The following is a 25,017-nucleotide window of genomic DNA, read 5'->3' as shown; positions in this document are numbered from 1 at the left end:
TCTGGCTCTCACATACCTGCATCCTCTGTCCTCCACTCATTACCTGTATTAATGGTACCTGTTTGAACTTGTTATCAGTATAAAAGACACCTGTCCACAACCTGAAACAGTCACACTCCAAACTCCACTATGGTGAAGACCAAAGAGCTGTCAAAGGAAACCAGAAACAAAATTGTAGACCTGGACCAGGCTGGGAAGACTGAATCTGCAATAGGCAAGCAGCTTGGTGTGAAGAAATCAACTGTGGGAGCAATAATTAGAAAATGGAAGACATACAAGACCACTGATAATCTCCCTCGATCTGGGGATCCACGCAAGATCTCACCCCATGGAGTCGAAATGATCACAAGAACACTAAGCAAAAATCCCAGAACCACACGGGGGGACCTAGCGAATGACCTGCAGAGAGCTGGGACCAACGTAACAAAGGCTACCATCAGTAACACTACGCCGCCAGGGACTCAGATCCTGCGGTGCCAGACGTGTCCCCCTGCTTAAGCCAGTACATGTCCGGGCCCGTCTGAGGTTTGCTAGAGAGCATTTGGATGATCCAGAAAAAGACTGGGAGAATGTTATATGGTCAGATGAAACCAAAGTAGAACTGTTTGGTAGAAACACAACTTGTCGTGTTTGGAGGAGAGAGAATGCTGAGTTGCAACCAAAGAACACCATACCTACTGCGAAGCATGGGGGTAGCAACATCATGCTTTGAGGCTGTTTCTCTGCAAAGGGAACAGGATGACTGATCCGTGTACATGAAAGAATGAATGGGGTCATGTATCCTGAGATTGAGTGTAAAACTCCTCCCATCAGCAAAGGCATTAATGATGAAACGTGGCTGGGTCTTTCAGCATGACAGTGATCCCAAACACACCGCTCTGGCAACGAAGGAGTGGCTTCGTAAGAAGCATTTCAAGGTCCTGGAGTGGCCTAGCCAGTCTCCAGATCTCAACCCCATAGAAAACCTTTGGGGGGAGTTGAAAGTCTGTGTTGCCCAGCGACAGCCCCAAAACATCACTGCTCTAAAGGAGATCTGCATGGAGGAATGAGTCAACATACCAGCAACAGTGTGCGACAACCTTGTGAAGACTTACAGAAAATGTTTGACCTCTGTCATTGCCAACAAAGGATATATAACAAAGTATTGAGATGAACTTTTGATATTGACAATACACTTATTTTCCACCATAATTTGCAAATAAATTCTTTCCAAATCAGACAATGTGATTGTCTGGATTTGTTTCCACATTTTGTCTCTCATAGTTGAGGTATACCTATGACGACAATTACAGGCCTCTCTCATCTTTTTAAGTGGGAGAACTTGCACAATTGGTGGCTGACTAAATACTTCTTTGCCCCACTGTATATGTGTATATTCTCTTGGTGGCCAATGCAAATTCCCATTCTCTATAGGAGTTGGGGAGGAATGTACAATTTGTACTGCATCAAGGGATGGTGCTCAGAGAAACTGATGAGGAAAAAAATAGGCCAAAGCCACATATTGAGTATTTGAGGATGTCTATATGATGATTAAATCAGATAGATTCAGGAGATCCTGTTTTTCACCAGACGTGCACAATCACTGGTCAATAAACATCAGGAAATCTTCCCAAAAGCTCTTGCATGTGGTGACAGCTTGATAATGCAGAGTATAACCAAACTGTCTTAGCAATTAAAACGTTCAGTATACAGTTACACGAGTTTTTTTAAGAAGACCTTGCTTTAGGCGCTCATTGCACATTACTCCAGCATATTCTGAAGCTTGCACCCTTAGAGTGACACCAAACTTTGGTTAAAAAAAAAAAAAAAAAAAAAAAAAAAAAAATCTATTCAAGTATGTTTTCTTAACTCAAAATAAGTACCTGCTACTGCTCAGTCCCCTTCAAATTATTATTTACTTTTTTTGCTGCTGTGATCTGACTTTGTTAGAGTGTAGCTACATTCGTTCTCCATGGTCCCACTGTATGTAGGAACGTAGCCAACTTTTCTTGCTTGCTCCCGAGATGGACTAGGGGCTATAGGATTTGCAGTGTGCTTAGAATAGTGCACATAACTGCAACAAACATGCAATGCGTGTTCCAAACATACAAAAGCGAGGGAAAAAAAAAAAAAAAAAAGGGAGAGAGGCGTTACAAGGAGGCAGAAAAACACAGTAAGAAACAATTTCATGAAAAACAAAATTACAGAGCCATTGGGTAGCAGATGTATATGGAACATGCAACACTAGAACTACTGCTGCTAGTAAGCATTCACCAGCATCAGGGTTGCTAAAAACAGCGGAGAAAATACTCAACCACTACCCGTGTATAGTGATCCTATTGCTGGCGATTTTTCACCAGTGTCGAGATCACTATTGTGATAATAAATAAAGTTGGGCAGAATACATTACTTTTTCATTTAGCAGTGGTGTATACAGGTGTCACACACAGGCTGCCTCTGCTAGAAGTGGGCACAAATCATTGCTCCAGCATAATTGCCATTTAGCATCTGCAAATAAAGTACATTCGGCTTCACTTTATATTGCTTTTTTTTTTTTTTTTTTTTTTTTTGTGTGCCATGCAGACTTTCCTCTATTGCTTCAATGATCAGTCTCCCTCACTGGTTGACTAGCAAGAAGTATCAATATCTGTTTAGCATGCAAAGCCTATAAGCAATATAGCTTGGTGGAAACAAACTCTGCTGCTATACAGTATTAGTAGATGGAAGAGGTAAAACAGAGTTCAAGCTAGACGGCAACTAGTGCTCATGAATTTAAAGCAGAGTTCCACCCAAAAGTGGAACTTCCGTTTATTTGCTCCCCCCCCCCCGGTGCCAAATTTTGGGGGGGTGGGGAGGGACCATTTGACAGGTCCCCCTTCCCACTTCCGGAGACGGCGCCATCGTTTGTAGCTGCTGACTTAATTTTTTACTACAGGGTGGAACTCTTTAATTGCTGCTCTCAGCCCCAAAGACTACTGAAGGGACTACTTCGAACGTGTGGAGCATTTAGTTACTTTTACCCATGTTGAATTTTTAAAAAGGGGTTGTAAAGGTTAGTTTTTTATTTTTTAAACAAACACGTCATACTTACCTCCTCTCTGTGCAAGGATTTTGCACAAAGCGGCCCCCGATCCTCCTATTCTGGGGTCCTTTAGCGGCGCTCCTGGCTCCTCTTCTCGAGTGCCCCCACAGAGAGCTTTCTATGGTGGCACTTGTGCGGGTACTCGCGAGTCCTACTGCTGCGTCCACTCACAAAGACAGCAGGACTCGGCCCCGCACCCCGACTCCAGTGTCACTGGATTTGATTGACAGCAGCGGGAGCCAATGGCTGCTGCTACTATCAAATCTATCCAATGAGGACCCAAGACAGTGGCTGGAGCTGCGGTGCTCGTCCCTGTCACTGGAAAGAGCAGGTTCAGGTAAGTAAAATGGGGGCTGCTGCACTACAGGTTTTTCACCTTCAAAAATTTCAATTTTTATGAAATGTCACAGGATCAATTTCGCTGCTGGGTCTTCAACAGCAACCCTGCAGAGAGATCAACTACCACATCCAGAAAAACTAAGACAGGCTTCTCCAGCTAATTATTTAGCCATATATTCCTATGAAGTATCCACAGAAGAAAATATGGTATAGCACTTGTGTTACCTGTCCTTGGTAAATTCTCTATGAGACAATATGGGAAATTCACTTGGTCTGGCAACATAAAAATTAATATAAATATATATAAAAATATAAATATATATACACACACATATATACACACACACACACACACAATCTGTACATATCACCCTCACTTCTCCCCTACCCCTACTACTGCACTCATCACCTCTTTCTAACTCTAAGCCCACTTGCTAACATACCCCCCAGGATACTAAAGCATGTCCCCTCATACAAATCATATTCTCATATTACCTCCCTCACTCTTCTGCTTCTCCTAATCGCTGGAGATATTTCCCCAAACCCTGGGCCTCCCTTATTTAACTGTGCCCAACACACCCATCACCATCACCCTACACCCTCTGGCAGTAGTCGCAATCTACACAATTTAGTCTCCATTCCTCTTCTTCCCAAAGCCAGCCTCCCTCTCTCCTGTGCCCTCTGGAACGCCCGCTCTGTCTGCAACAAACTCACTGCTGTTCATGACCTCTATGTCACCAATTCCTTTAATCTACTTGCTCTCACCGAAACCTGGCTCCACGAATATGACACCCCTTCTCCTGCTTCCCTCTCCCAGGGTGGCCTTCACTGTTCTCACTCCCCTAGGCCTAATGGATGCAAGGGAGGTGGAGTGGGATTCCTCCTATCCCCCCAGAGCACCTTCCAGGTTATTCACCCTCCTCCCTCTTTTTCCCTCTCATCATTCGAAGCCTACTGTATACATCTATTCTCTCCTACTTCCCTAAGAATTGCTGTGATCTACCGGCCCCCTGGACCATTATCGACTTTCCTTGATGAGTTTTCTGCCTGGCTACCCTACTTTCTCTCTTCGGATATTCCCACTATCCTTCTCTGTGATTTCAACATCCCTGCTAATACAAACACTCCTGCTACTTCTAAACTTCTTAGTCTAACCTCTTCATTTGACCTGAAGCAATGGGTACAGGCTTCTACTCACTCTGATGGCAACACCCTTGACCTTGTATTCTCCTACCTATGCACTCCATGCAACTTCTCAAACAATCCTTTTCCTCTCTCCAACCACCACCTTATTAGTTTCTCTCTCCCCCTGTCTTCCACCACCTTTCCCTCCAATCGCCTAACCATCACTCGTAAAAACTTTCGCAACTTCAACTCCTCTATTCTACTACCGACCACCTCTATGACAAAATCTCTCCCCTGTCCTGCCCCAACCAAGCCATGTCCATCTACAATAAATCTCTGTCCTCCACCCTGGACAAGCTCGCTCCCCTCACTACACGCAGAATCCGGCCTCGACCCCTACAACCCTGGCAAACAGATGACACTAAAATTCTCAAAAAACGTAGTCGCGCTCTTGAGCGTCTGTGGCACAAGACTAAGTCTCTCAAAGACTTCAACCAATACAAATCTGCCCTCCAAATATACTATTCTTTCCTCCACACTGCCAAGCAAACCTATTTTCCAACTCTTATTAACACTTTCTCATCTAATCCCCGTAAACTCTTCTCTACCTTCAACTCAAACTTTGTCCTCCACCGCCTCCACCCACTGACTTACTCACTGCCCAGGAAATCGCTAATCACTTCAAAAACAAGATTGATACAATCCGTGATGAAATCTCCATTCTACAGGTATCTCCCCCAGCTAAGACCCCATGTCAACAGGTACAACTGACACTCCCCCTATTCAAATCTACTACTACAGATGAAGTTGCTAAACTCCTTTCTATCGCCCACCTAACCACCTGTCCCCTGGACCCTATTCCCTCTCAAATGCTACGGTCACCCTCTGACCCCATCCTACACTCTCTAACCCACATCTTCAATCTCTCCCTCACCTCTGGCATCTTCCCCAATGCTCTAAAACATGCACTGGTCACCCCCATACTCAAAAAGCCATCCTTGGACCCTACCAACCTTAACAACCTACGCCCAATCTCCTTGCTCCCCTTTTCCTCTAAACTCCTCGAACGCCTGGTTTACAACCAACTGAGTGACCACCTCATTAAAAACAACCTTCTTGATCCCCTTCAATCTGGATTTCGCCCTCAACAATCCACAGAAACTGCTCTTTTAAAACTCACAAATGACCTACTAACTGCAAAAACCAACGGACACTATTCTGTACTCCTACTTCTGGATCTTTCAGCTGCCTTTGACACGGTTGACCACCCCCTCCTCCTCAAAAAAAAAAACTTTACTCCCTCGGTCTCCGTGACTGTGCTCTTCAGTGGCTCTCATTCTACCTATCCCAACGCACCTTCAGTGTCACTTACAATTCTACTTCCTCCACTCCTCTTCCCTTCTCTGTCGGGGTCCCCCAAGGTTCTGTTCTTGGACCGCTTTTATTTTCAATCTACACCTCTTCCCTGGGTCAGCTGATAGCCTCTCACGGCTTTCAATATCATTTCTATGCTGATGACACACAAATCTATCTCTCCACCCCTCAACTCACTCCATCAGTCTCCTCACGCATCACTAACTTACTAACCGACATATCTGTATGGATGTCGCACCACTTCCTCAAACTCAACTTGTCCAAAACCGAGCTTATAATATTTCCTCCCCCACGTTCCTCTTCCCCCGACTTCTCTGTCAAGAGCAATGGCAAAACCATCCACCCGTCCCCACATGTCAGGGTACTAGGTGTTATCCTGGATTCTGAACTCTCCTTTCAGCCCCACATCCAATCACTTTCCAAACCTTGCCGCCTCAACCTCCGCAACATCTCTAAACTACTTCCCTTTCTAACCAATGAAACCACAAAGCTCCTGATTCACTCCCTGGTTATCTCTCGCCTTGACTACTGCAACTCACTCATCGGCTTACCTTTAAACAGACTATCCCCCCTTCAGTCCATCATGAATGCTGCTGCCAGACTCATCCACCTTACAAACCGCTCAGTGTCTGCTACCCCTCTCTGCCAATCCCTCCATTGGCTACCACTCGCCCAACGAATTAAATTCAAAATACTAACAATAAGTTACAAAGCCATCCACAACTCTGCCCCCAGCTACATCACTAACCTAGTCTCAAAATACCAACCTAATCGCCATCTCCGTTCCTCCCAAGACCTCCTGCTCTCTAGCTCCCTCATCACCTCCTCCCATATCCGCCTCCAGGACTTCTCCCGAGCCTCGCCCATCCTCTGGAATTCCCTACCCCAACCTGTCAGACTGTCTCCAACTTTATCCACTTTTAGGCGATCCCTGAAAACTTTCCTCTTCAGAGCCTATCCTGCCTCCATCTAACAACTGCACTATTTTCTCCATTAGCTCATCCCCCACAGCTATTACCCTTTATATAACTTGATCCTCCCTCCTAGATTGTAAGCTCTAACGAGCAGGGCCCTCTGATTCCTCCTGTATTGAATTGTATTGTACTTGTAGAATGGAGGGATGAACTCTACACAATGAGTTTGTTTTAAATAGCATAGACTTCTGTTTAAGGCATAATTATTTTACTTTTTAGGATCAATTCTACCTCCAATGTAAAGGGACAGCCATGGGAGAAAATTTTGCCCCAGTTTAGCAACCCCTTCTCTGAGCATATTGTCTTCTACAGAACGGTATTTTGATGACGTCCTGCTCATTTGGAGTGGTGGCCCAGACTTGTTCTCCTCCTTTGTTACCCACTGTAATACCAAGGGCACTGGGACTATCTTTCACACATGTGTTAGACCCCATTGAGTTGGTGTTTTTGGATCTGGTCCTATCTCACGATCAGCATATCATCATTACCTGTAATCATACCAAATCCACCAGTGGCAATGCTTATTTACATTACGACAGTTGAAACCACCCAACTTGGAAGAATAACATCCCCAATGGGCAATTTCATAGATTAAGGAGAAACTGTATAAGAGTAGAAGAAGCTGGATCAACGCTTGGCCCCTTTGCTGCCTCCCAAGCAACATTTAGAAAACCACGTACCATAAACAAACATTGCCCCGAGCAAGTCAGAAAAACCCAATGATAGACCCTTTTCTGATATTAGGACATATTTTGACAACAGAAGAGGTATTTTTCAATGCTGGAAAAGAAGCTGCCTTACATATCAATCCATTACTCACGGTTGTTCTAAGCTTGTTACTAATAAAAAAGGTACCTCCTTCCAGATTAGGCAGTTCATTACATGTTCAAACAGAATTTGTTGTTTATGTCCTGCGATGGCCCTGCAATCTACTGTACATTGGTCGTACTATACCTTCGTATGAGAATAGGCGAACACCATAGGTTTATTAAAAAAGGTTGTGACAAACAGCATTCCACGCCATTTCCTCCAGGCACACAATAAGGACATTCGATGCCATGAGGTCTTGGCAATTGAGAGAATCCCTAAGGGTACTCTGAGAACGAGAGGTTTTCCCTCCTTTGCAGGAGGGAAACTTTTTGGATCTGTTGGGTTCTCGCAGGCCTGGGGGCCTCAATGAAGAACTTGAAATACACAGCGTCATGTGATCTCTTTTTACATGGCCCTTGTTAAACTGAGCAGGTTCGTGTATTGGCTTGTCAAAATATCAATTATTATTTGTGACATTTTTAGTATTTATTTTTAGGTTTTTGATACAATATAAAATTATTTTCTCTTTTTTATATACATTTACAATTTTTAGATTTATGTGTGTATTTACTAGTAATACAATATACAATGGGTGACCCTCACGCATTGTAGCAATGATCCTGGGTACGTGGGTACCAAGTATTATATCTTCATATACATCAATTTTTTGGGAATGTTTTACATTCATCGTATTATCTTTCTCTGACTGTAGATGCCAGCATATTAATATATCCCTATCAATCTGTCCGTGATTGATTTTTTTTTTTTCCTTTTTTCATTATATGTATGTGTCATGGGAGATAGATAGATAGATAGATAGATTTTTTTATTTTTTTTTTCTACACGTGTTATGTATATGTATAGGTTGTGCTTCAGCCATGTGGATATACACATATGGTTTTTTACGTATATGTCCAACGTTATCAGTGGTATATATAGGAATGTTTTTCCATCCATGCATTTATAATTATTAAATATTTATATTTATCTTGTATTTATTTTTATTTCAATTCTTTTATTATTTTTTTACATTCAGTACAGTGGGGATGGAAAGTATTCAGACCCCCTTAAATTTTTCACTCTGTTATAATTGCAGCCATTTGCTAAAATCATTTACGTTCATTTTTTTCCTCAATGTACACACAACATCCCATATTGACAGAAAAACACATAATTGTTGCCATTTTTGCAGATTTATTAAAAAAGAAAAACTAAAATATCACATGGTCTTAAGTATTCAGACCCTTTGCTCAGTATTTAGTAGAAGCACCCTTTTGATCGAATACAGCCATGAGTCTTTTTGGGAAAGATGCAACAAGTTTTTCACACCTGGATTTGGGGATCCTCTGCCATTCCTCCTTGCATATCCTCTCCAGTTCTGTCAGGTTGGATGGTAAACGTTGGTGGACAGCCATTTTTAGGTCTCTCCAGAGATGCTCAATTGGGTTTAAGTCAAGGCTCAGGCTGGGCCATTCAAGAACAGCCACGGACTTGTTGTGAAGCGACTCCTTTGTTATTTTAGCTGTGTGCTTGGGGTCATTGTCTTGTTGGAAGGTAAACCTTCGGCCCAGTCTGAGGTCCTGAGCGCTCTGGAGAAGGTTTTCGTACAGGATATCCCTGCACTTGGCTACATTCATCTTTCCCTCGAATGTAACCAGTCGTCCTGTTCCTGAAGCTGAAAAACACCCCCACAGCATGATGCTGCCACCACCACGCTTCACTGTTGGGACTGTATTGGACAGGTGAGGAGCAGTGCCTGGTTTTCTCCACACATACCGCTTAGAATTAAGGCCAAAGAGTTCTATCTTGGTCTCACCATCTTGGGAGTTCTTCAGGTGCTTTTTTAGCAAACTCCATGCGGGCTTTCATGTGTCTTGCACTGAGGAGAGGCTTCCGTCAGGCCACTCTGCCATAAAGCCCCGACTGGTGGAGGGCTGCAGTGATGGTTGACTTTCTACAAACTTACTCCCATCTCCTGACTGCATCTCTGGAGCTTAGCCACAGTGATCTTTGGGTTCTTCTTTACCTCTCTCACTAAGGCTCTTCTCCTCCGATAGCTTAGTTTGGCTGGACGGCCAGCTCTAGGAAGGGTTCTGGTCATCCCAAACATCTTCCATTAAGGATTATGGAGGCCACGTTGCTCTTAGGAACCTTAAGTGCAGCAGAATTTTTTTTTTGTAACCTTGGCCAGATCTGTGCCTTGCCACAATTCTGTCTGAGCTCTTCAGGCAGTTCCTTTGACCTCATGATTCTCATTTGCTCTGACATGCGCTGTAAGGTCTTATATAGACAGGTGTGTGGCTTTCCTAATAAAGTCCAATCAGTATAATTAAACACAGCTGGACTCAAATGAAGATGTAGAACCATGTCAAAGATGATCAGAAGAAATGGACAGCACCTGAGTTAAATATAGGAGTGTCACAGCAAAGGGTCTGAATACTTAGGACCATGTGATATTTCAGTTTTTCTTTTTTAATAAATCTGCAAAAACGTCAACAATTCTGTATTTTTCTGTCAATATGGGGTGCTGTGTGTACATTGAGGAAAAAAAAATGAACTTAAATGATTTTAGCAAATGGCTGCAATATAACAAAGTGAAAAATTTAAGGGGGTCTGAATACTTTCCGTCTCCACTGTATGTGTATATTAAGCAGCAGCCTTTCAAGTATTCTGTCTTACAATAGTATTTATTTACACACTTTATGTAACTTAAGTGTTTAGCTTTAACCTTAGGGTTGAGAGGGCGTAACAGCACTTAGTAGGCTCGCTTTCTCCACCCTGTCCCCCTCCCACTCAATAGCCTCAAATTTCTTCAAATTCTCCTGCTGCCGTTCCCTCCGTAGCTTTGATAAAGCATGTAAGCTACAGCAACTTCTTTAGCTTGTGGTTCACCATTACACACAGGGTTCCTGCTTCCGGAGTAGTGTTGAGGTCATCTCACGTGCCCGGCTCCAGTGACTACACTTGGCTCCATCCTTCAGCGGTGGCAGACACACTACATCCCTAACAGCTTGGCACATCGCTGTTGGATCACTGAGGTCAGTTCAAGCCTGCACCTCAGCCAGCGTCTCTCTGCTTACACCGTTTTCCTCTGGATCCTCACAGTACCTGACCTCAAGTCAGAGGTAAGAGGCTGCCCATTACCCCCCCTTTCTTCTATCGGGACAACACCGTTCCCCACACAGTTTGGGATGACCTCTCTCCACGCGTGACCAGCGAGCCTCCTGAAAGCATTTAACCCCTTCTCATCCAGACATCATGGTGGTATCGTTTTTAATGCAATATATTTACATAGCTATGTGCCTTTTATTATCTGCTGCAGTATGTACCAGCACTAACAGCCTCTTGTAAGTTGCCAGGTAATTGTCTACAGTGCAATAAACTTTAAATCCAGTCCACGGTTCATATACACACACATATATAAATATATATTTTGGCTCCTAGAGCACTGCTTTGTCTTTTGATTCCTGCTCTCCATTTCTCCAGTGGTTGGCAGCTGCACTGGGTATCAGTTTTGTCCACATATGATTTCTAGCACTTCAGGAACTTGTCGTTTGTCTTATGGATTTACATCCACTCTGGATGTTGTGTGTGGGTTTGCTGTCATGGAACACATCACCACAGTTCCCGGAAATAATCTCAGGGGTTTCTCAGTTTTCAGTACCATACCATCTATACACAGCTATTTTTGTAAGTAATATTTAGTGGGGCTTCCAAATCCAATCTTCATAGACTTTTTTTGACTATATTAGACATTTATGCATCCCATTGCGGAATATATGCCACGCGCTTGAATGAATGAGTGACTCTCCTGAAGACTGGCTAAAAGCCATGAAACGCGTCGAGCTAACAGATGCCATGTGAAATACCATTCAGATATTTACATCTCAATTTTTTTATGCATTTTTTGTCCCTAGGAATATACAGTTTTTAATCCGGTTATTCAAGTGTTACCCATTACCTTAGAAATTGTAGGTAACAGGTCATACAGGTATCAACTGTAATGCATAATACGTATATCTATATGAATTTGTTGGAATTTTATTATATAATATTGTTTTGTACTTCAATGTATACCAACTCTGAAAAGATCACGACCATCTGGTCGGTATCCACCCAGAACCCTGGTCAGACACCTGGCTCGGCCTCTCAGTGATCTACTGAGAGCCTGCGTCAGTCCCACCCACCCCTCCACAGCACTCCACTGTTGACTGACAGTCACAACTCTCTGCTCAGAGCAAAAGGAGGAGAACTGAGTGATCAGCACAGTTTGATCGCTCAGGTCTCACTGCAGAGCCAGCAGAGGACAGATGCAGCATCAGATCGATGCTGCATCCACCTAGGTGGGTATGTTTCTTTGACCAGTTGCCCACTGTCTCCAGTAGATTTACTGCTACAGGGCGGCTGCTGTGCGCAGAATGTGATTCTTCATTTCCTGGTAGGAGGGCGTGCACGCCCGGCTGTGCTTCATCACAGCACATGCCAATCACTGGCCAATGATTGACCGCTGGCACCCAGTAATCGGCTCTAAAACTTTAAACACAGCTCTGTAAATGTAAACACAGAGCTGTGTTCATTGACGGGGATCTCGGATTGTTCGGGAATAAAAAAAAAGAAAGAACTAGATCCCCAGTAAAAGCAGTACACAGATAAATACTTATTAGGACCCCATATAACCCCTTCCTGCCCAGTGTCATTAGTACAGTGAAAGGGCACAGATCACTGTAATAAGGTCACTGGTGATGTTAGTGGCAGTTAGTTCTCCCCCCCGCATCAGTGTGAGATTGTCTACTGCACTCCCATTGTAAGTCGCTGATCGTTGCCATTACTAGTATATATATATATATATATATATATATATATATATATATATATATATATATATATATCTCATCGCATATAGAGGCTATAACTTTCACGCAAACCAAATATACACTTATTGGGATTTGTTTTTTGTTTTTTTAACAAAAGACATGTAGCAGAATACATTTTGGCCAAAATATATTGAGATTTGAAATTTAAATTTTTTTTTACGGCATATGTTTTATAGCATTTATATAATAAAGAAAAAAAAAATAAAAAAGAGCTCTATTTGTGTGAAAAAAAAAAAAAAAAGATAAAATTTGTTTGGGTACATCATTGCATGACTGCGCAATTGTCAAAAGTAGTGCCATGCCGCATAGCACAAAACGGCCTGGTCATGAAGGGCTATGGGCTTGCAGGAAGGGAGGGTGCTGCGTTAGGGAAGGGACTGTTCCTAAACTTGCCAGATTTGCTAGCAAGGTCAAAGGTTCATTACAGCTCGACAAATTAAAGGAAATTAAACACTGCAAGTAAGCATTCTAAATACTTGACTTTTCTTTTTTGTATTTAATATACTTGATTTTACTGTGCCTTTACCTGCAAATTTTTTACATTTGTGACAGGGTCTTTATAAAACTAACCTTTTCAAGGATTTTCTTTACGATCAATAAATACAGAAACCGAAGAAGAGCAAAGAAAGATGCATCCATAACTCGAGAATGCACATAAACAAATCAGTTTATATGTGTGTAAATAAGTCCCATGACTAGTCACTACCTCAATTCCACAAATACCTAAGTTCTTCAAAACTAATACAACAAACAGAAATGGCATCCAAGTGCTAAAAAATAAATTTAAAATTTGGAGAGGCACTTGGCACTTTTTTGCTCTGACAGGAGTAAAGGGGCTTTGTCATTTCTCTATGTATAATATTTTCCCTCACTTCCTGCTTTAGAAAAACCTGTAAACAGGGCAAGTAGTGGGGGGTTTAAATAAGAAAGTGTTAAGCACTAAGGTTTTGATTTTGTGTGCCACTGTAATGAAGAACTCCAGCCTAAAACACAACTAGGCCTAATGTCCCTGCACCCCCCACTCCCCATTTCCAACACGTATGCTGACTAACTTGTGTAAAAAAGGTGTATATACTTACCCATTTTCAGCCTGCTCCAATTTGGTCATGTGATCTGGCTTCCATGTGTCATCCAGTGGTGGCTGCAGGCGAGAGGAGGGAGCGCTGACAATGACAGCTCACAGGCATTCAGAGCCAGTGCAGAGTGCTCTCTCCCTTGTAGCTGCCGCTGGCTGACATAGGGGATCACCTGACCGTAAAGAAGCAGGCTGAAAAAAGGCACGTATATACACATCTTTTTTAAACATGTTAGTAAGCATAGGTGTTAGGAGGGGGAAAGGAGCATTTTTAAGATTTTGGCTGGAATTGTACTTGAAAGTATATTCTATATTTTACTCGTACACTCACAGGACATAAGGTAAAAGGCTTGGATGATAAGGTGGCGGTGGTATTGGCTGTTGTGATCGGTATCTGCTACGTCCAGTAATTCTTCTTGGCATAAATGGAGGATAAGGCTGTAATGACAAACAATACAAAATATTATTAGATTTTAGGTTAAGTGTGACATAAATAGCAATTTGAAATTAAAACGTCAACTACACATTAAGAATTTTACATTACAATGCACTTTAAGAATCTGTCATGTGGGAGAGACGTGCAGGCACCTAAAAAGGTACACTTGCAGCATCCTCCCTAATCTTTTCAAGGCTAATTGGAAATCGCTCTGCCAGGCCAACAACCCCCCCCCCCCCCCACCCACACACACACACACACACACACACACACACACACATTTTTAGGGCCCATTAATATAGACCTAATGGGCAATTGGAATATGCAAGTAACAGGTAGGGGCAGCCAAGTGTCAGCATCATCAGGAAGTGCTAGAATGACCTTAAGGCCAGTTCACACAACAAAAATGCACCTCAGATGTGTTCCAGGTGAGTTTTTGCTCACAGTTCACCCACCCTTAAGGCCCCTTTCACACATACAGACCGTTCATCTGTTTTTCATTCATCTGGTGACTGATGAAAAAAAAAAGCGGACATCAATGCATTCCTATGAAAATAGGAGCAACTAGTCACTGTGGGGGAGGTGGAGAAAGGCAGAAGAGCAGTATACACACAGTAAGGGGCAGTCTGTACAGACAGGCTCCCTCACTTGCCGACGCTGACTGTCATTGTCAGCTTTTAAATGCAATTGTCCGCTATTTTTTTTTTACTATACTTCATAGTGCCGAGAGCTGTCAAACAAAAAACACACAACATTCCTCAGCGCAGAGAGAAGATACACAATGTATCTCGGTTCTTTTAGAGCAAAGGGATAAACTTTGGTCTGTAAATGAGGGCAGTTTAGCCACCTAAATACTAAGCCTTTTTCTGATGCTTGTTGCTTACAAGTTAGGATCAGTATTTTTTTGCTGGAAAATGAATTACTTTAGAATTATTTTTAGCAGAGACCCTAGAGAATAAAATGGCGGTTAATGCAGTATTTTATGTCACATTATATTTGCGCAGCGGTCTTTCAAACAAAATTTTTTGTGAAAAATACACTTCAATGAATTGGGAAAAAAAAAAAAAAAAACGTAAAGTTAGCCCAATTTTTTGTAAAATGAGAAAGATGATTTTACGCCGCGAGAATCGTGATCTTTACTCTAAGCAAAAAAATTGTGATTCTCATTTTATTCAGAATCGTGCAGCTCTAAAGTAAACCAAAAATTTTACTCAAGTGGTTAAGAAGTCCAGTCTGAGCTTTTTAGGCTGGGCTTCTCTGGATCACAGGAGTGCAATTCATTTTGCACTCCTGTGACCCGTTCTCAGCAGAGAGCGGTCTGTAGTCCGCTTTCCGCTGACGCCACTGCTATCAGCCGAGGCAGGAAATTTTTTTTAAACTGCAAAATTGTGATACAGACTCACGTTACATAGAATTTCAGTCCAATAGAAAAACAATATTAATTTTATAATAAATGACATAAAATGTTACCTCCTTTTTTTCCAAGGCAAGAACATCCAATATGGAGCACAGCATCTGCCATCTTAAAAAATTAGGTCTGTTCCCACCTCCAGCATTATATCATGTTGACAGACACAGCTTATCAAGGGCTAGTTATAATTTTAAAAATCGATATATGCGTCTTACCTATGGAGGCATCATAACACCTAAAGGATAATACTTCAAAAAAATACGTAAATGTGACATCCAAACATTCACCCCAGGTGCATCTTTCTAGATCATGTGGTTTAAATGACAGTGATTGGATTCACCAGCAGTGAATGTTTGGTGAAGTTTACATTCACTGCTTTATAAATATACCTCTAGTTGTGGCAACACAAATATATTTCTGGCACAAGCCAGGATTGGCAATAAATTTGTTAAATATGGTACTTACAACTCCAAAGGAAACCTCCTGGTGCAAAGGATCATGAGTTATGAACTGTAAAGGGGCAGAGGGCTGCAATGTTGGTGCAGGTGGAGGGTATGTAAATCCTCCAACAGGTAGATGCTCACTCAACAGCTCAACTTCATTCTCTATCCTTTGCAGAGGCTGCAGAAAAGAAACATTATTTAAATTAACCTGGTTGTACTGGTGTAAACAAAGAAGAATACCAACTACAGTGTTCAAACAGAAGAGAAAACCTATTTTACACAAGTTTGTTAATTTACTTGGAGCAAAAAAGCTGAGTTAGACTTACCGGTAGCTCCTTTTCTGAGAGTCTTCCAGGACAGCCCATGAGACCTAGGGCTCCTCCTACCAGAAGAGGAAATACGTTAACTTCCACCAGATAAAATGGCGGTCCTCCAGGCCCCATGTCAGTATTCGAGAACCGTAGGACATCCCTGTAAATCATATGCATAATACACATAACTTCAAGACAAAACCGAGTGGGAATCCGGCTGTTCTGAAAAACTCTCAGAAAAGGAGTTACTGATAAGTAACTCAGCTTTTCTCTAAGCGTCTTCCAGGACAGCCTATGAAGCGATGAGCCAGAACTTACCAGTCTGTCTAGGGAGGGAGAACTGCCGTAGGACCTTACGACCAAACGCCTGCTCCTGAGCAGATAGGAGATCCAGGCGATAATGTTTAATGAAGGTCGGAAAACTGGATCATGTGGCAGCCCTACTAATTGGTTCCGGTGAGGCTCCAGCCCAAGACGCAGACAAGGCTCTTGTTGAGTGCGCAGTGACAAAATGCGGAGGACCTTCCCTAATTTTGTAAGTTTCAGAAATAGCTAGCTTTATCCATCTAGCCAAGGTGACTTTAGATGCACTCTGTCCTCTTCAGGAACACACAAGGGAAAAACAAGGAGTCTGTTTTTCTAAAGGTCTTGGTGACCTCAAGGTAAACGAGAAGAATTCTTCTCACGTCTAAAAAACAAAATTTTCTTTCTTGGTCGCCCTTTGGCGAACTATAAAAAGGTTAGCAGTACAATGTCCTGGGATCTGTGGAATATACTGGCCACTTTAGGCAAAAATCCTGGATCGTTTTTCAAAACCCGATCCCTAAAAATTGTGAGGAAAGGCTCCCTCACTGATGGGGCCTGTAACTCCCTTACCCTACGAGCTGAGGTAATTGCCACAAGAAAAAACTGTTAAGGTAAGTAACTTAATTGAAATATCCTCTAGGGGCTCAAAAGGGAATTCTACCAGAGTTTGAAGCACCAGGGACAGGTCCCAGGTTGGACCACTTCTAACCACTACTGGCCTGGACCTAGAAATTGATTTGAAGACTCTAGCTATAGTGGGATTTTCCAAGAGAGAAAACTGGAGAAAAACACTGATAGCTGCAGCCTGTACCTTTAAAAGTAGTAACTGAAAGACCTTTGTTGACAACCTCTTGAAAAAATTCCAAAATTGAAGGAACATCACGATTTAATCTTTGATTTTCAGATAACCGCAAGTTAAATTTCTTCCAGACCTTGGAAAATAAAGCTCTAGGTGACTGGTTTTCTGCAATTTATCAGGGTCTTGACTACTTTTTCAGAGAAGCCCTGGGCGCTTAGTATCTTTTCTTCAGATACCAGGCCGTCAAGCTTAAGGAAACCACCTGTGGGTGCAACACTGGACCCTGCGATAAGGCTTCTCTCTTCGGAAGACTCAGTGGAGGCTCTGAGACCAGAGTCTGTAACAGGGAAAACCATGGCCTCTTGGGCCAAAAAGGGACCATCAGGATAAGATCTATTTCTTCTAGAAGAAACTACCAGAAGACTTCTGGAATTAGCTCGATTGGAGGAAAGGCGTAACAGAGGCCGAATGGCCACGGACTTGCCAGAGCATCGATCCCCGATGATCGATCAGCTGGGTTCAGAGAAAAGAACTTCTCTGTCTTGCGATTGTTCTGATCTGCAAACAGGTATGCTTCAGGACATCCCCATCTGTCAGTGAGGCCCGCAAACATTTTGGGATGAAGGGACCAATTGGCCCGATATACCCGGTAGCAGCTGAAATAATCTGCCAGACAGTTGTGTCCCCTTCAGGTGCACTGCTGTAATTGAGGCTAGATTTCCTTCTGCCCATATCATCTCCTGGGCGATAGATTGAAGTATCCGACTCCTCGCACCTCCTGGTTTGTTGAGGAACACAACCGTAGCGATATTGTTGGCTAGAATCTGGAGATTGTGACCCCTGATTTCCGTCTGAAATATCTGCAAGGCTCTCTGAACCGCTAGAAGCTCTCCGATTCGATGAAGCTCTTGCGTCCCTTGAGGACCATTCCCCCTGTACCATTGTGTTGTTGAGATGGGCTCCCCATCCCCAGGAACTCGCATCCGTTGTGATCCTCTGAGATATAGAAATGGACCATGGTAGACTTCTTGTCGGGTGCAGGTGCATCCTAGACCACCACAAGCTTTCTTTTACCCTGGAGGGTAACAAGACCCTTGATTCCAGGGGACTTGCGCCTCTGTTTCAGTTCTTTAGAAGAAACAGCTGTAATAGGTGCTGATGAAATCTTGCCCATGGCACTGCGGGAAAGCAAGAGGTCATCAGACCCACTGCTCTTGAAACCCTTCTCAGCGAGACCAACTGATTGGTCTGTAAGGCTGACATTGTCTGCATCATTCTTGAGACCTTCTCCTGCAGGAGAAAAACTTTTTGGTCTACTGAGCAAAATTTCGTATCACAGATATGATTCTTTCTGGGCCGGAATTAAGGAAGACTTCTTTGTTTATCAGCCTAGAGATTGAAGGAAGTCCTATACAGTCTGGAGATCCGCTAATAACTTTTGGTACGACTCCGCCACCACTAGGAGGTCATCCAGGTAAGGGATAATAGTTATCGCCTTTAACCTTAGCGGAGCCAGCGCCTCCAACACCTTTGTAAAAATGCATTGGGCCGAGGACAGACTGAAAGGGAGGGCTTGAAATTGAAAGTGCAGAATCTCTGTTCCCATCTTTACCGCTAGTCTCAGGAATCTTTGGAAGGCTGGTTGGATAGGGATGTGCAGATAGGCATCCCTCAAATACAAAGTGGCCATAAAGCAGTTTGGGTAAAGCAGGTTTTTGACTACGAAAGGGCTTGTACCTGTTCGAACGGTTTAGAGACCGGAGGTTCCGGATAAGCCGATATTTTCATGACGGCTTTCTGAGGACAAATATATGGGAATAAAATCCCTTGCCCTGATACAACCGGGGAACCGGGATCAGGACTTTTTGCTCTAACAAGTCTCCAATTTGGAGACCCAGGGCCCTCTCTTTTACCCGATCTTGGGGAGGGAAGGTAACCAATAATCGCTCTGGTGGCTGGCAAGAAAATTCCAGCCTGTACCCATTGGACACTAGGTCCAGGATGAATGGACGAGGTGACTGCTGCCCACTGTGGGGAAAAAAGCCCTCAATCTTCCTCCCACTGGGAGACACGAGTCACTGTGGCTTGGCTGGTTGTTGAGGAGGGTTAAACAAGACGCCCCCTCTACCTCTGCTCTTGTGCCCTGTCCAATGTTTTTTGGGTATATTGTCCCTCCTTTCTCTAGGACCTTGCTGCCTACTTTGGCCACAGAAAAAAAAAAAAAAAAAAATTCTGGCTGTCGGCTTTTTCTTATTCTCTGGAAAGGCCTTTTTTCTATTGGCCGTGTGTTCCAGAGCCTCTTGCAGACCCTGGGCCAAAAAGATGATCGCCTGTTAAAGTAAGACCACATAGGCGCAACTTTGAGGCAGCATCGCCTGACCAGGTTTTAAGCTATAGGCTTCTTCTGGCCGAATTCACTAAGACTGAGGTCCTAGCTGTCATTCTTAGCGACTCTGCGGAAGAAACAGCCAAAAACCTCACTGCACAAAGGAGGAGAGAGAAAGATTTGAGATACTGCTCTCTAGAGGTGGAGGCCAGAGCTGGTTTAAGATTCCCAATGGCTGAGTCCCAGGCTCTGAAGAAGGCTATCGCCTCGTTTATCCACAGGATCCCTAAGCGTGCCCATATCGTCAAAAGCTGGGTCCAAGTTTTTTTAAACTTCTGAAAGAGGTGCTTAGGATTTTTGTTCAGTGGCTGCGCTGTGTCCTCTTCAAATGGAAACCTTTTTAGGTCACCGGAAAAGAAAGCTTTTCTCTCTGGATTTTCCCACTCCAGCTTGATAGTATCAAGAAGGGAACTATGCACGGGAAAAACTCAAGCCTTTTTCTTATGCAAACCTTTGTACATAAGGTCGTGTTTAGACAATTGTACCTTCTCCAATCATAACTTATACCCTTGGGCCCCTTGCGGATTCTCTATCCCTGGGCCCTGTACCTGACCCTGATTCTTCTGGATGAGAATGGGCAGATCCGGCTTCAGCCTCAGTCTTCACTCTCCACACTCTGCTGTGGAGCGCTAGGACCAGCTCAAGTCCTAGCTGGAGATGGACCCTTTGAGGGGACTTGAATCTTGTCAATTAAGAGTTTTAAATGAGCTAAACGTAGATGCAAGCTCATCTCTAACAGAAGTCAGCATTTTCTGACAGGAGACAACCAGGTCATCCTTAACTAGGCTGTCTATACAGGTGCGGCAAACTGCTTTGCTCCATGAGGAGCTCAATTTGTTTACGCAAACCGCACATTTCCTTTTTGGTGGTTGCGCTTGGGCCTTGTCCTGAGTCTTGGCCTGCAAGAGAACAAATGACCAATAAATTTTACGCCACATACACTTCATAAACACACTGTGCAGGAGAAAAGGAAAACATGCCCCCTTCACCTAGTCCCTACTGGTTACATGAGAGAGAACACTCACAGGATGTGCAAGCAATCCTGCTTACAATACACTGTGCAGGTATCTCAGAGGAGTCCATCTCGCCCCTGTAGGGGTCCGCAGCCTCTGCTGGGTTTCACGGTTTTTAAAACCACCAGCCTCCCAGTATCACTGTTTGTGATGTTCAGAGATCGGAACTAGCATCTCCGGCACCTGCTAACATCACACACCCCGGAAGTGACCCTGCCGGGTACTTCCTGTGGGCCAGCTTGGAACACAAGTTCCGCCCCTCCATGAGAGTGGCTTCCCCTCTTCCACTGCACACTCCAGCCAGGCTGTTTAGCAGGGAAAACAAGCCAACTGCCCCATGTGGTTCGCGGGCAGGAGCTCAGACGAACACCGCGGTGCTGGCATTCCCCATTCACTGAGAAGCAGGGACAGCAGCCACAAACCTACTCCCCGGTGGATGTGGCGCTCTAGGACCTAAGAAGGTAGGAATACCACCCCATCACCACAGGGGAACCAGTTCCAGGAAACATGTTACCCCCCCTGTCCAGAGGAAACACTAATACTGACATGGGGCCTGGGGGACCACCCTTTTATCTGGTGGGGGTTAACAAATTTCCTGTCCTGATAAGAGGAGCCCTAGGTCTCATGGACTGTGCTGGAAGATGCTTAGAGAAAAGGATTTTAATACTTACTGTAAAATCTATCTCTTAGGAGGTCATTGGGAGACAATGGAATTCAGGTATAGCTGGGTTCTACTGCCATCCAGTAGTGGATTGGACACTGACAAATAGAAAAATTGTGGGCCAGCTCTGTATAACCCTTCCTACTACCAGCACAAATCAAATTAGTGCCAATAGGATGATCATAAATACAGAGGGGTGAAAAATGTGTCCTTTGAACTCCCAAGTACAAAAATCCTTGCTTTTCATTTGAGGACACAGGATTTCAGATACAGTCAGGGCACTCAAAAACAGCCAAACTGATGGGTGGGCAATAGCAACAAAACTCTAAACAAGCCAAAAAAAAAAAAAGGGGGGGGGGGGGGGGGGGACTACAAAACTTGGGAACTTGTAGAACGTTTTAAAACAGAAAAAGTTCAGATGGCAGCCTTAAAAATCTTGGAGAGAGCTGCTTACCAAAAAGCCCAAGAAGCACTAACTAGTAGGAGTAAGGCAGCAGGGGACACCAATCCTTAAGGCGGTTTGTTTAAATAGCCTCATTAAGCAACCAAGAAATGGTGGCACAAAATACTGGTTTCCCCTTATCAAGGGCATCAGGAATGTCAAAGAGGAAGGCTGTACCAGTGAGGCAAAACCACACAGCACAAACTACATCTAGGCGACAGAGGGAATTTCCAGATGAACTGAAGCTGCACAGAGGACCAATGTCTCAGCTGAAAGGCAGAAAAACCCTTAAGAATGACACAATCAAGCTCTGGGTCTCAACACCAGCTTGTTTATGTAAAAGCCCAAAAAGGGTTCTTTATAAGAGAAGTCTGCTCTCAGACTATTCGCTGAGGTGATGATAGTAAGAAATGCAACCTTGTAAGATATGGTCGAAGGGGAATATCACCGATTGATTTCAAAGACGATTACTGAATTTCAAATGGAACCAAAATTCAGATCCCACGGAATAACAGGGAAGGCACATGGGAAACACTGTAAAAAGGTTTGATCAAAGACTGTGAAGCCAGTGGACTTGGGAACAGGATCGCCCTGAGCCTTGATGGTGTTAAGGGTCGAATGTATATCGGCGTGAGCTGGTCTGGAAGTGATTAAAGTTATGGCTACATAGCAGAATAGGACTAAAACTGTGAAGGCACATTTTTCTTCATTTTAGGGAAGGGTTAGCTCCTTTGTCAGCTTTCTATTGCTGTCTGTGTCCCCAATGGGGAAAATTACCCCTCCTTTTGTTCTGGAGACCATAGACAAAAGTTGAGAGGAAATCCAAAAATTGTTGAAAATCAAAGAGACCTGTTCCTATGACAACACTATAAATTGGGAATTCCGTTCTTTTTGGAGAGATTTCCCATCAATTCCAGCTTAGTCTCCAAAACAGGAGTAAAGGGAGATCTCCACATTAGGTTAAACTTGATAGGGGTTTTAACCATTCCCTTCTCTAAAGCAAAAAAAGTTTTACACAACATTAAGCGGAGTCAAATTAACGTAGAATGTTGCTTACCGATCGAGACTGCTGTGCCTGGAAAGGTACAAACTGTCCAGGAGGGGGCAGATGAGCATGGTGATGTGGGGAAAGATGTGGTGGATGTAATAAGAATGGGTCACTGGAAAGAAGGGGTGGAAAGGCAGCGTAGGGAACTGGTAAGTGTTGAACTGAACATGCTTGAAGCATCTGTTAAAAGAAAAAAAAAAAAAAAAAAAAAATACTATCAAATCAATACAAATAATCAAAGAAAAAAAAAAAAAAAGAAAAAAATAAAAAACACCCCACAATAACACAATAAACCCATTTTAAATTCCTAGAGAAGTCCTAAGGGACGTTACACAAAACAGTTGTTTGTTCCATACACATTTAATCTATACAGGGTATATAGATTTAAAAGGTTTCCCGACACCCCCCAATATTTTTTTCCCTCTTCTTCGTATCTGGCAGTTCAGCCTATATCCCACAGTAGTTTTTTACTATAGTTATACAGACTCACACATAAAAGCCTGCATTTAAATACATTTAGGGTTCTAATCCACCTTAAAGCGATTCTAAACGCTCATATTTTGTTCTCCTAAAACATGTCATACTTGCCTGCTCTGTAAAATGGTTTGCACATAGTAGACCAAATCCTCCCATTTCCCTGCTGGCGAGGTCCGCGTCTCCTTTTCTCGGTGTGCCCCATAGCAAGACACTTGTTATGGGGGCACACCTGCAGGCTCACTCCCAAGCTGGGCTGTGTGCATCAATAGACATACACAGTGCAGCTCTGCTCCCACACACTCCCTGCTCACAGGATTTGACTGACTCATTGCTGCCTCTGCGCCCCTGTGAGAAGAGGAGAGAAGACTGCAGCTGGCCACAGCACTGGATTGTTGACAGGCTCAGGTAAAAGAGGGGAGGGTTAGAGAAATAGTGGTGTCTTTTTACCTTAATGTAAGGAATGCATTGAGGTAAAAAAAAACACCAAGGCTTTAAAAACTTTAAGGTATGCTTACCTTACTCTTCTTTCATTAAGTCACATAAGTATATGGAACACAGCTAATACTTAAAGTGGAACTTCACCCTAAAGGGGACATTCCTCCTTTTGGAACTTTTTTTTTGGGGGGTGGGGGTGGGGGGCTGCGGGACCATTCACAAAGTGCAGCGCAGCTTGCACATGTGCAGTGTGAAGCTGCAAGGCGCTACAACCAGCTTCCCACTCACAGTTAAAATGCCTGCACAAAGACCAGCAAAGAACCAGCACGGGTGAGGAGAGAGCTGGATCCCTGGACAGGATGAGTGTCTATTAAAAGTCAGCTGCTACAGTATTTGTAGCTGCTGACTTTTTTTCCCCAAACAGGGTGAAGAACCTCTTTATGTATCCATTTTGGTTTTAAATTCTGATCTTTGAATGCATTTATTGTACTTTAAGTTATAAAGTTATTTTTAAGCTAAACACTGGCAGAGGTTTGCCTGCTAAATATTGCAACAGGGTTTTAAAGACAAATTCTTTGTAGTTTGGTTAAATATACTTTTAACATATTGGCAGAGTTTGCTTTTGTCATATGGTTCAACTCTAGGATATTCACACTGTTTGGAATACAGCAGTTTACATACAGCCTGGAATAATGCTTATGTAAAAAATAGGGTGTAATGCAAAAAAAAAAAAAAAAAAAATTGATAAACAAGATCAGTTTCTATTAAAAATGAAAGAAACTGTAGGCAAAATAAAAAAAGAAAGACCTTTGATGCAGACCATCACTATTATAAAAAGCTGCATTTTTTTTTTTATTTATTTCCCTGGAGTCGTTGAATTTTTTTCCCCCATTAACTGTAATAGGCCAAGGGGGTCGGTTAAATTCACAGAAATTCCCTGTTTCAGCTATTAAAATGACCAGCTGGGGGCACTGACTGCGGTGGGTTGGACAAAAGCACAGGGAGACCATGCGGAATTGGGAGCTGGTGGTCTATTAAAAAAAAGGCCTCAGCGAAAAAGGGTGCTGGAGCTAGCAAGGGGTATTTATGAACCTTTTTTTTTATACCAATATAAAATGAGTTGCAAAACTACAGTCAAAAAGCAAATTAAGCTATTTATACAACACAATTGACAAGCTTGTGGCCTGTATGCAAATGTGCCAGCTTTCAGTGAAAGT

General features: G+C 43.2%; 1 protein-coding gene across 3 annotated transcripts in view; it reads right to left on the bottom strand.

Moving 5' to 3' along the window:
- The window catches only part of RNF38 (ring finger protein 38), a 422,379-nt gene that overhangs the window by 17,016 nt on the left and 380,346 nt on the right, over positions 1–25,017 (bottom strand). For all 3 annotated transcript variants that reach the window (XM_073591770.1, XM_073591778.1, XM_073591786.1), the window contains 3 exons: positions 22,898–23,068; positions 15,945–16,100; positions 13,964–14,070 (listed from right to left, as the gene is read on the bottom strand). In XM_073591770.1, the coding sequence (XP_073447871.1) occupies positions 13,964–14,070; positions 15,945–16,100; positions 22,898–23,068 (434 nt within the window). The remainder of the gene's footprint in view (positions 1–13,963; positions 14,071–15,944; positions 16,101–22,897; positions 23,069–25,017) is intronic.

This window comes from Aquarana catesbeiana, linkage group LG01 (genome assembly GCF_042186555.1).
Source record: "Aquarana catesbeiana isolate 2022-GZ linkage group LG01, ASM4218655v1, whole genome shotgun sequence".
Lineage (NCBI taxonomy): Eukaryota > Metazoa > Chordata > Amphibia > Anura > Ranidae > Aquarana > Aquarana catesbeiana.
This window is presented reverse-complemented; position numbering and strand designations above follow the sequence as displayed.